The sequence below is a fragment of the Etheostoma cragini genome, chromosome 21 (assembly GCF_013103735.1).
Source record: "Etheostoma cragini isolate CJK2018 chromosome 21, CSU_Ecrag_1.0, whole genome shotgun sequence".
In the NCBI taxonomy this organism is placed as follows: domain Eukaryota; kingdom Metazoa; phylum Chordata; class Actinopteri; order Perciformes; family Percidae; genus Etheostoma; species Etheostoma cragini.
The window spans coordinates 16,502,323-16,515,111 of NC_048427.1; the positions used below are offsets into that span (position 1 = coordinate 16,502,323).

The 12,789-nt window shown below is 40.8% G+C and overlaps 1 protein-coding gene across 8 annotated transcripts in view; it reads right to left on the reverse strand.

The window, feature by feature from the left end:
• Positions 1-12,789, reverse strand: part of LOC117936761 (RNA binding protein fox-1 homolog 3-like) — a 713,247-nt gene that overhangs the window by 200,214 nt on the left and 500,244 nt on the right. The window contains exon 1 of one of the 8 annotated variants that reach the window (XM_034860138.1): positions 481-1,045. The exons of the other annotated variants lie outside the window; for them this stretch is intronic. Coding sequence (XP_034716029.1) covers positions 481-606 — 126 coding nt within the window. The 5' untranslated portion in view covers positions 607-1,045. Of the gene's footprint in view, positions 1-480; positions 1,046-12,789 lie in introns of those variants that run through there. 8 annotated transcript variants of the gene reach the window in all.

Here is a 12,789-nt window from a genome sequence, read left to right on the forward strand (position 1 = left end):
CTGTTCTGTTGCCCACTACACACACACACACACACACACACACACACACACACACACACACACACACAGGGGGTAGGGTAGGTTTCTCCATGTGTTCATCAATTTAACACCACTGAGAGGATGTGAGTGTGATGAGGAGAGGCACACGATAAAAAGAAGTTGAGTGTTTACCAGCAGCAAGTTACATAAAGAAGTGTGATGAAGCGGCAGAAGCTGCAGATTAAAGTGGAAGTTTTCAAAAATATGAATGATCAGAGGGAAACGTTGGGGATCATTACAAAGAAGAAAAAAAAGAGATATGTTTGGGAACACTGATGGAGGGATGGAAAATAAGAAAAAGAGAAATGCAAGAAATTAGCAGGCACCCCTGGAAAAAAAGAAAGGAAAAATGTGAATGGAGGGGGAAAAGGACACATTTTAGGAGGTGTGAGCTTAGAGGGGGGTGTGTGCTGATGGGTGGTGTGATGGGTGCTATCTTACCTGGGGCAGATAGAGGAAAGCAGGGGGGCATTGCAGAGAATGGGGTAACATCCCGGACCCGGACAGTAGCACACAGCCAGAGTTCGCCATAGAGCACAGCATGTGGAGACGGGACACCTTACTCATAGAGACTCAGTTACAGCTCCGCTCTGTCTATCTTCTTAACCTCTCTTGACCACTCTCTGTCTGTCTTTACTTCTTGTCCCCTCCCTTATGTCTTCTTTACTTCTGTCAGGGGCAGCGATGAGCAGTCAGAGAGTTGCTACTTCAGTGGATGCAGTAGAGGGATGCCGGCACAGACACACACATACACATGCTACAAACTACCACTGCTGCTGCCAACACACACTCTGAGCAGCTGAAGCGTTGGATGGTTCGACGTGTGTGTGAAAGAGTGTGTGTGGGAATCTAATGTGTGCAGACAGGCAAAGTGATGCTTCTGCTTCTGTCCTTCTCTCCTCTGTTTACTTTGAGAAAGAAGTGGAGAAGCCAAGGCATGCAAATGGTATGGAGGGAGGGAGAGAAGGAGGGACTGAGGAGAGAGGAGGGAGGAGGGAAAAAGAAAGGCGTGTAGAGGGGGAGGCAGAGGTAGGAGGCGGGACAAAGGAGGCTTGGGAGGTCCTTGAGGAAAGAGAGGGAGCGATTGGAGAAAAGAAGAGGGGTTAGGAGGGAGGGATTTGAGGGGAGAGGAGTGGCTGGGAGTAAGAGAAGGAGGAAGAGGAGGGAGGAGGGATGTCTCTCGGGTATTCTAACATCAAATGGCCAAGCATGAGAGAGAGACAGAAACATAGAGAGAAAGAGTGTGTGTGAACGCTCACACACACATAACAATATAAGAGCAGCTGATCCATGCTGTTAACTCTTTCCAGAGAGGTTCAGGATAGACCAGTCGGAAATAGCCAACTCATAATAGCAAAGCTAAAACTAAAATAAATCACAAACCCGCTATCCTCAAAGTTTCCCCTATACACAATCTTTATGCAAAAGTGACAATTAAAAAAATCCATTGATCTCAATCTCAATGCCTTAGTCCACTTGTAAATCAAGTTACCTGTGTGCTCCTCCAGGATTTGCACAATTCCAATGCTATGAGAAAGAATCACAACCAACTGCCATATGGCTTTGTTCATTCCAATAAATATATTGCCTTCTGCCCCGCATATATCTTACCCTCTAATGGTTTGGATGAAAATAAGGCATTATTGCAAGGTGGAATCAGCCCCCACCAAAAAAATTATTTCATGTTATTTAAGAAACAATTAAGGGTGAAAACAATTATAGAGTGTTTAATACCTTTGCAAAAATCACAGAGCTGAATGGCTTAATTTAATTTATATCTCAGCTATAGGGAGGATATTTTCTTTAAGCATAGCATTTCCCTAGAAAGAACAGAGCTAATGGCTGAATAATGAGATACAGTAAAATATACATCCCCCCACTCCTTCCTCCCTTCCCTTTCTCCTTCTGTGGGGCCTCAGATGGGGGAAGGCAAGCAGCAGTTTATTTATATTTTGGCGTTATGTTTGTTCTTTGATGTACTACAACACTGACTAAATGATTTAGGTTAATCTGACACTGGTGGAGGGAAGTCTGTTTTATACACATCCACTGAGAGGAAGGGAGGGAGAATGAAACAGAGGGATGGAAAGAAAAAGAAAAGGAATATGTTTTACACACAAAGCAGTACGTGTTCATTCTACCATTCCATTTTCTACTTGTTTTATCCTTACTCTCTCTCCCTCGGTCTTTCTCACGCACACACACAGGCTGGTTGAATGGCAATCTAATCTCCAATCTAGCTGTAATGTGTCATTATCTAAAGATATTAGCCAATGTTTTGAATTTCTTCAGTGTGTGGTCATGTGTATATTATGTATATTGGTTTTTATATCAAAATCTACTGCAAAATATATTAAGTGCTACATTACATCTAAAACTGACTTCGAATTAGGTTTTAATAGGAAAAATATAATCTGATCTACATCAATGAGTTTATTAGATATGTCTCTCACTTAAAGGAGAATTCTGGTCAATTTTAACAAATAGCTCTGTTGTTTTTAAATTTGGAGTGCTGTCAGTACAGAGAAAAACAAAACCAATCGGTGCTGTCTACACTGTGTTATCCTCCTGCTAGAGTTAGCACTCGACAGGCTCAAACAGGGCAAGTTTTAAACGTGTTTTTGGCCTCTAAACATGTTTGCAATTTCATTACAAATGCTCACCCATGTGCAGTGATTCCCTCTGAGTGAACACAGTGAATCTGACTGCTGTAGATGTGTAAGAAAGGCATAAAAGTTGGGTTAATCTATACCCCAGTTTATTTCCTGTTTTCCGGTGAAGTCCACACTAGTTGATTGTCAAACTCAAACAATCCAATACTCCAAAAGGTATTTTTTCCAGACAAAAAAACGATTTGCCGTTGTTATGTCCTTAGTAATGAATATGTACAGACAGGCTGTAAGCTGACACCACAGTGGAGCCAGGAGAGCTGCAGTTCAAGAGCTATCATGCATGCCCATAGGTAACTAAGCAAAAGTGGTTTCTTGAACTTTTGACGTTTTAAACTTCCCCTGTTTAAACCTGTTGGGTGCTAACTCTAGCAGGAGGATAACTCAGTGTAGTCTGCTCCAAATGTTTTTCTCTAGTCATCCAGTGGAGTTTTGCCAGCAGGTAAACGCTCCAGAGGGGCAATGGCGCCGTTCTTCTGCACACATGGCAGTGCACAGAGCTAGTTAAAAATTGCAGAACCTTCCCATAAGCCATCAACTAATGCTCACGCTAGTGGGCCAGCTTGGTTTGCAAGGTGCTATTGAACGGTTAACAAAATATTTTAGGGGACCAAGATGTTCCAATTTACTTTTATAAATGGAACACTTACTGTTAATGTTTTAAGAGGAAAACACCCCAAAACAAGTTCACAGCTATTTCAATGTACACAGTGCCATGCATACATATTGCTAAGCATCTATCATGATTAAAAGGTCAGCGTGTAGCTAAGCCCTGAAGCGTCCGCTGCTTTATTGTCCATTTTAAATTAAATGGAACCATAATTGACACAATGCACATTATGCTGTATGAAACTAGTGATTGAGACCATAAAGCCATTATGAAAATGTTTACTGAGGTAATAACTCAAGTGAGAAGTAGGGCCATTTTCTCAAAGACTTCAATACAATCAAACTTCTTACAATTTAATTCAATTCAATTTTATTTATAGTATCAATTCATAACAAGAGTTATCTCAAGACACTATACAGATAGACCACACTCCAGAATTTACAAGGACCCAACAGTTTCCTCCAGAGCAAGCAACAGTGCGACAGTGGCGAGGAAAAACTTCCTTTTAGGCAGAAACCTCGGTCAGACCCAGGCTCTTGGTAGGCGGTGTCCGACGGGCCGACAAACAAAGGAGTTGCCCCCTGCTGGCTATTAGAAAGAATGCAGGTTGAAAGCACTTGACTTCACATTTCAGACTCAGAAGCTATGTCCAGTATTTTATTTTATTTTTTGACAGTTTTTGATTTCTGCATTTTCATATTTTGTCATAATAAAATCAAATTTTTGTCCAATTACTTCCAGTCTCAGCACTGAAACTTGTTTACTGCAAAATCATCCAAAAGAAACTGTTCTATATTGTGTGAGATTGGGCATATCTTGATTCAGATGGCAATATATACAGTAAAGCACAACCTTAAACACATTACATTCCAGAAGCAAGAGTCACTTTGTGATTTGAGCTGAAGTATATTTTTCCTTACAATCTTATCTGGGGAAGCTTAAATGCAATCTTGACTTTCTGTCCTCTCAGTCCATAAACTGTCACCAATTACTTGCAACCTCCAATGCATTTTATTGCTAGTGATGCATAATGTCATATCAGAAGCGAGGCAGTAGCATGTTGATCAGTTTCTCTTCTGAAATGTAAAGTAGAGCACAGAAAACATCACTCCATACACTCCATCTAAATGTTAACCAATGCAAATTCCACCTATTGTAGTTGTTTGTCTATTATCATCTGCTATTGATCTTTCCCACCACAGTCACACCTCTCAAGGAAGTTTTATTAATATATTTATGGAGTCTTTCTTTAAATGTTACCTGGGAATGACAAAACTTAAAAGGCCGGTGACATTGAGGCTTCAAAGCCCGGCCTCAGCATCACAGACAGTTTCAAGTATTGAAATTTTTATATTTTTATTCTCACAGCAACTGGATCTGTGAATGTTGTTTCAACTGAGTGTGGGTTTTGCATGTTGTTGCATGCTGCTTTTGTAGTACTGCACATTGCTGTTCACCCTGTCTGTTGAGCTCTCCGTTTTGGATACAGAGTGAGACATATCACTTCTGTTCCATCTTTGTTGGGAGTCGTACATGCGCAGTAGCTAGGTAAGCAGTGCTTGCTAGTCAAAAGCAGTATGAGGGCGGGCCACGCTAGCAACTATGCAAGCATTACAATGTGTGTTAAAAAATGATGCACATTTGTCAAGGAAGTAAAGGGTCGACTAAATTAGAGCTGTTTGAAGCAGTTCATGAACAGTGTTTTCTGTTGGAGATGTTAAGTCCCTTTGGGGGGGGGGGGACTTTGGGCTTTTCACTTTGTAAACCTATTACATGCATAAAACAGATTTATTAAAAAAAGATTTATAACACAATAAAGGAAAGGGGGAAAAGCCAAAAAGCTAATGAGCACTTCAAAAACCACACTAAAACGAGACAAACTGACTCAGAGCTAAAAGAAACCATGAGAATGCAAAACTGCTTCATAGTTAGCAAAGGACAGTGAGTGAGATACAATGAAAATAAGTTAATGAAGTAAATGAGCGAACGAGAGAGATCCTGCCTGTGTGTAGCAGGAGACACAGGAGCCCTAACGCAAAGCACAGACAGCATGTTCAGAAAATATCTTTCTTTTTTACATTAGGCTGAAGGGAGGATAATCTCCCTTCATCCTATAAGGTGCTTGTCCTGTGCAAGGTGGAACCACACTTACAAAGCCAACAAAGAAACAAAAAAAGCCCTGTCTTTTCTCCTTTCCTCGTTTTCTTCAAACACACACATAACACACGCATTAAAACACACACACACACACTCACGCAAGCATGCACGCACACATGCATGTACACATGAACAACCAATTTCTTTTTTACTGTGGTTTCAGCACAGTACATATACTGTAAGCTGTCAGTAAGCTGTAAGCATAAAAAAATGCAAAAAGTGCAATACTTTAATAAATTTATACTTTTGTAAATTATCGCTCACTTCTAGGCTACATCATTATTTTTAAAGGCAATTTATGATTTATGAAGAGCGCCATTAACAGCTACAATATCTACATTTGTGTTAGAGTGTATCCAGTAATCCTGTAATTCATCTAATATGATGTGACATATCGAAGACTGAGATAAATGAAAATAAACACACATTGACAAGGTATTGGGAAACACAAAACTGAATTATATATGAATTGAATGGACTAAATTTCTCTAACCCAGTATGGCCTGGCTTGGAATGGCCTTGCTGTCAAAGGGGAGAGCTTATTCTTTCCATGTTGCTAAACCAAACTGAGTTTGACCCCACGCTGGGCCTGATTGCATTGGAGCACAACTCCAACATATGATTACTCCGTTCTAGCTGGGTTATTAGGGAATAATAGTAAATCTAATTGGAAAGTAATTAGTGTAGAATTGCTTGCTGCAGTGCTATTTGTGTGTGGGAGGGTGTGTGTGTCCAGTGCTGATTAGAACAAGGTGAAAGGGATGTCCCGCTAAAAGCCATGATGACAGTAAGATAGGTCTAACAGATGCCCAAACAAAGAGACATAAGATATTTGATATACTATTTTTGCATTACGAGACAGATTGCTGCATTGTGTAAAATTGTACTCACTTTCCTCAACTTGGGCTGACTGCAATCACAGTGGCTTTCACCATTTCCCCTGACTTCTTCCTAGGACTTTGAATTATTCGAAAAATGTAGATACTTGAGCCAATACAATACCTGAGTTTCAAGACAGATACCACAATAACAAATAATACTTTTTTTATGCCTTACTTTGAGAAATATGACATTTCTACAAAACTCTTTTTTGTTCATTTGGCTAAAAAAGCAGGAATGTGTGTGTTTGTGTGTGCATTTGTATGCGTGTGTGCGTTTGTGTGTCTGTGTGTGTGTGTGTGTGTGTGTACATAACACAGACACACACACACAAAAACAGCCAATCCGATCTACTTCACACTTGGCAGGTATATTATTATTATTATTATTATTATTATTATTATATATTAATTTATCTTCCCCCCCAAAAAAACAAAAACAAAACAAATACAAAACCTGCAAGCTCCTTTAGAACTCATTCCATTTATTGAAACAATAATTAACCTTACAGGAGGAGTCAACAATCAGCCAAACTGCAAGCTACATGTTATGGAAACTATTGCACATTTACTGGTTACTTTTTTTGTTGAGTTTTACATATGCTTACGTTATGAAAAGTACCTGATTACGCATATTCCCATAACCATAGTAACTCGCTGTGCACAAGGTGAGAGAGGAGGTGAGAGAGGAGAGGGAAGCCACTCTGCTCGTCCCCTAGTGTCATCATTAGTCCCACTCGGATCAAAACATTTATATATTGACAATACTTCCAGTTGTTTAAGCTTTTTGGCTAGTTGCCAACGTGACGTTATCTGCCCTGGCCCTGACCTGCTGCACGTTAAATTATGACTAGCATACACATCACGTCATCATATAAGAAAGCTGACCTTGGACAAAATGCAAATCACATTCGGGTAACACAGTGTTATTTGGATTAGTAACTGTAATATAATTACTGTTTTGGAAATTGCAATCCCTTACACTACTCGTTACTATGGGAAGTAATACTATTACAGTAACATATTTCATATGCAGATATATTCATATGTATTGTGTTTGCATCTGTATTCAAATGCCATTTAGCTTCAGTATTGCGGGAGGACCTAAGTCACAAGGCACAATGCCCATTATAAACCAGATAAAATACCATACAGGTTCAAGCATAAGTCATTTAGCTTTGCAGGTAACGGTACGGTAACGTGTGTTACAAAATGTAGCACATGTACTAAACTGGGAACGATACAGAGGAGATTAGTAGCGAACCTTGTCTGTATGCAGTCTTTGACCCTCTTGAAATCCACATGGCCAATTATTAAGCACGTCCATTCGTTCTTCATTCTTTCTAAACTTCCCTCAGTATTTGGATCTCAGGAAAATTATTTATTTTATTTTATTGACAACAGCTCAGGACAATGTTCACCCGCCGGGCACTGTGCTTGGTGAACAGCCTCTTTTTCATATTCAGTGTAAAGAGCCATTGAAACTCCCACCGCCAACTCTTGGTAACAAAAGACAACAACAGACATACACTTTTCAGATTGCAAATTAATTGTATAAAACAATGGAGCAGATGAAAGTGGTTGTGCTTGTTACGTACCTAAGACTTCAGAATCACCTCAAGTAAACAAAACGTTTACTGTCACAATGGGCAGGAAAAGTTTTTTCACGACTTCCTGCACACTTCTGAAACTACTTTTTAGCAGGTAGTAGTAAAATAACTCCTTTTTATTTTTCATCGAAGTATTTAAGTGACAACTTCTTGCAGTTTTCAATACTCACACAACTTGATCAATACCAAAAAGGGTTTTAGAATAAATACCCATTAATACCCAGCCATCCTTTCTTTTCTCACTCCTCTCCTCTCCTCTCCCCTCTTCAGAGGCGTAATAGAGGGAATGACATGGCAGTATTTCATCCAAACCTGGTTGACATCAGGGTTCCACGCAGTGGAGCAGCCCGGGATAGAGGCCCCTTCGGTGGGCCGTGAGGCAACGAGAGCTACCCAGAGGACAGTGAAGGGATGGAGACTTTAATGTTCAGCAAATCTGTTAAAGGAACATCCATCATTGATGCCCCAGCTGCCCAGCCAAGAGGCCATGGCAGACGTCAGGTACTCATCACTCCATACATTGTTCCTCATCACTTGTTTTACCTCACCTTCTTCAGATAAATCCTCTTTTCCCTCTTTTTCGCCATAAGACACACGAACAAACACACACACACACACACACACACTCCCTCTGTTTTTTAAGCCAAACAGGATGAATTGCTGCGGAGGAGTAGAAAAAGGGTGAAATAGACTAAATTTGCTTCTTTATCTTCATGCATTCAGAAACAAAATAAGTCCCCAATCGTCAGGACGCAGTCCAGTGGCTTTTTATATTCAGTCACAGAAATGCAATTCTCAATCTGCCCTGTTCTGCTTTAGCACTCCCAATGGTCGACAGCAATACATCTCTTAGCCTTACGCACGCACACAAACAAACAAACAAACACACACGAACACACACACACACGGACACACACACGGACACACACACACACACACACACACACACACACACACACACATTGCAAGAGCCAGTAATATATCTCTGGGAGAATGTAAGTGCACCACCACTAACATTTGCATTTCTGTGGATCGAGTGCATCTGATTTATAGAAGCAGAGGAGGCCTGAAGCATCTTGGGAAATGAGGCGGGTGGATGGAAACTACGTTTCCCAGAGGCGGGATGTTTTGGCCATGTCAGCAGCAAGCATTACAGAGATGCTGTTTTGCAGTGCTGGTGAATTTCCAAAACAAGAGAGTGAAAAAAAGAGGGAAGAAGGAAAGGAGGAGGCATGAATAAGCAGCAAAACAACTTTGTGTGTGAGCATGAATTTTCAAGAGGATTTGAAAACTTGAGCAGGGAGAAGTTAGGGGGGGTTTCCTTAAGCAGAATTATTCCTTCTTTAAAGCATCAAAGCCTGCTTTTTATTTAATCTAGACGTAAGAGGGTAGGAGAGTAAAAAAGAGGAGAGGAAAAGAGGCATCAAGCTAAAGCATTATTGAAATGGAATAAAACTGGAAAGAGAGAGTGGAAAATAATGAGAAAAGAAGGCCCAGGAAGAACCCAGAGGGAGATAATACAGAGTGGTGAGCAGACGCAGAAACAACAAACCTTTTTTGTCATGCTATCATTACTGCTCCTCTATTCCTACTCTCTGCTCAGTAAATAAGAGAAGGGGATGAGTGGGGGAACAAACTGACTCTGCAGAGAGGAAATTACAGAATGGATGGATTTAACAGAGTAGGAGGACTGAGTGGGAACAGGGGATGAGAGAGAAAAGTGAAAAAACTGAAGGCAGACAGCCAAATTAGTGGACATAAGCGGATAGAGGGATGAGGGGAAGAGGAGTCACAAGAGGGAGGGCGAGACTCCCCATCGAGTTGCTCTCTGTTTTATCTATCAAGTGTGACTCATAAATTTCCTGTGTGCTGCGAGCTGATTTATCCGCAGTCAGATGGGTAATTCTGTCTCCCTGGGGACTGAAAACCCCACCGTCCCTCCCACCACAACTTTTGAGTGCACCTCACACAACCCAGGCTGCCTCATCTGGGGATCGTAAGTCAAACACACCAATATCAAATCCTTTTGTGAGCCATTTACTTTCCTTTGCAAGCTTTTTCTGTGATGTCTTCACAATTTCTGCAAGTCTGTTACATATGTAAGATCAATCTCATCACGGTAGAACAATTAAAGATACAGTGCAAATTAGTCAACATTTTTTTTCTTTTAAATAGCAAAGACTGATTCTGTGACCATTGCTCTGACTGGACAGGCAGCAACAACATGTTTTAAGACTTCTAAAACAAAGTCCTGGTGTAAAAAAACAACCCACTATAATTATTGAAACCTGAACAGTAACAACCAGAGACTATAGCATGTTCATCCAACTGAAGCATTTCTTACAGCAATTTATTTTGGTCACAGACTCACACGTGCATACAGATAACCTACCAGTTACTACTGTGTAACCGAAACAGTATCTGTAAAAGTTGTATCCAGTCTAGTTGGTCCTTTATCCATCTTAAGCACATGTCTTTGGGCAAAATGTCCATCAAGGACGGGCGTGAAGGCTGCATGTCGAGCAATCCCCAAAACCTCTTGCCATTTTAACATTTAATCAAGTTGATGTCAGAAAGGTCAGTCTGACTGTCTGCAGGACCACACAATCCAAACAGAGTCAAACTCTGCAGCTACACCTCATGAAAGAGACATGCCAACCTGTCATGCCCCACTGCGTCTGTGCTTGGTTGAGATCCTCATCTACGAATCAGCTTACAGTGGTGTGAAAAAGTGTTTGCCCCCTTCCTCATTTCCTGTTCCTTTGCATGTTTGTCACACTTAAGTGTTTCGGAACATCAAACCAATTTAAACAATAGTCAAGGACAACACAAGTAAACACAAAATGCAATTTGTAAATGAAGGTGTTTATTATTAAAGGTGAAAAAAAATCCTAACCATCATGGCCCTGTGTGAAAAAGTGATTGCCCCCTAAACCTAATAACTGGTTGGGCCACCCTTAGCAGCAACAACTGCAACCAAGCGTTTGCGATAACGTGCAATGAGGCTTTTTCAGACTCCTGGAGGAATTTTGGCCCACTCATCTTTGCAGAATTGTCCTAATTCAGTTACATTAGAGGGTTTTCGAGCATGAACGGCCTTTTTAAGTTCATACCACAACATCTCAATAGGATTCAGGTCAGGACTTTGGCTAGGCCACTCCAAAGTCTTCATTTTGTTTTTCTTCAGCCATTCGGTGGTGGACTTGCTGGTGTGTTCAGGATCATTGTCCTGCGGCAGAATCCAAGTTCGTTTCAGCTTGAGTACACGAACAGATGTTCGGACATTCTCCTTCAGGATCTCTTGGTAGACAGCAGAATTCATAGTTCCTTTTATCACGGCAAGTCTTCCAGGTCCTGAAGCAGCAAAACAGCCCCAGACCATCACACTACCACCACCATATTTTACTGTTGGTATAATGTTCTTTTTATGGAATGCAGTGTTCCTTCTACACCAGATATACTTGGACACACACCTTCCAAAGAGTTCCACTTTTGTCTCATCGGCAGAGATGGGAAGTAACGAAGTACAAATACTTCGTTACTGTACTCAAGTAGATTTTTCTGATATTTCTACTTTACTTTACAATTTATTTTTGTGGCGACTTTTTACTTCTACTCCTTACAGTTTAACACAAATATCGGTACTTTCTACTCCTTACATTTTACAAAATTGGCTCGTTCCTATAGTTTTTACAAGAGGTTGTTATGTCGGACAATAGGAGATGGGTATGGCTGCAGCCTGGAGCATCCCATCTCGTCCGTCCCGTCTCATCCGGTCCCGTCTCATACGGAGCTGAGTCCAACGGTAAAACCAGAGGGTCAAAATTACGATATCGCGAATAATTTTCCAGATGGAGTCACGGGTAAATTCGTGACCACATTTGTTGCAATCAATTGAAAAACGTTAAAAAAACTGTTAAAGTAACCATTTTGCCATAGGCCTACATATAGTTTGCTCATTTCTGAATATTATGGTTGGGTTGTTCCATATTAACGTAGCTGCATCTGATGAAACCTGCATCAGCGACGCAGCCGTTTCTGCCAACTAACGGCAGGATCTCTTGAGGAGGGATACCATTCCACGATCTGCACTCACAACAACAAGACTACAACAATAAACATGTTACACTCTTTCCAAGACTTTTTAATTGTATATTCTATATTGTTTTCACACTTCACTGGGACATTGCTGCAAATAACTGCTTATCAGCATGGCGAGAGCATTCGACTGTAGCTCTACTCGCTGCCTCGGCTGTCGGGTCTCTGGGACCCGGGGCAGAATGCTGTCGGGTCTCTGGGACCCGGGGAAGAATGCGGTTGTAGTTTTCTACTACCGCGGCATCGGCCTTCGGGTCTCTGGGACCCGTCCTGCAGTCGACTGCGTATCTCTGCTGCCCCGGTCTTGGGCCAGAATGCGATTGGATTTTTCTTCCACAGCGATTCTATCGTATTTTCTGTTGTATTGTATGAAAGGGGAAAAGAAATTAAAACCAAACCAAATGCTTGACCTCTGTCGGGAGAGAAATTCCTTCCATAGCTGCAACTTAAATCAAAGTTGCAGCTATAGAAGGATTTTTTTAGTTTGCCTATCATCTGCATTTATTTTATAGAAGAACACGTATATTAAGTGTTTTTATCCCTCAGTATGATAGTCTGCATTTATCTTATGTACATGTTTAGTTTAAAAAAAACATCTGCATGATTGCCGTTACTTAAACAGTAACAGCAATCATGCATATGAATATATAATGTTGAAATGATTGAGGAGTCCATGGTTTATATCCAAGCCGGATAGGTATTATTTTATAAACCTCTGTTGGAAATAC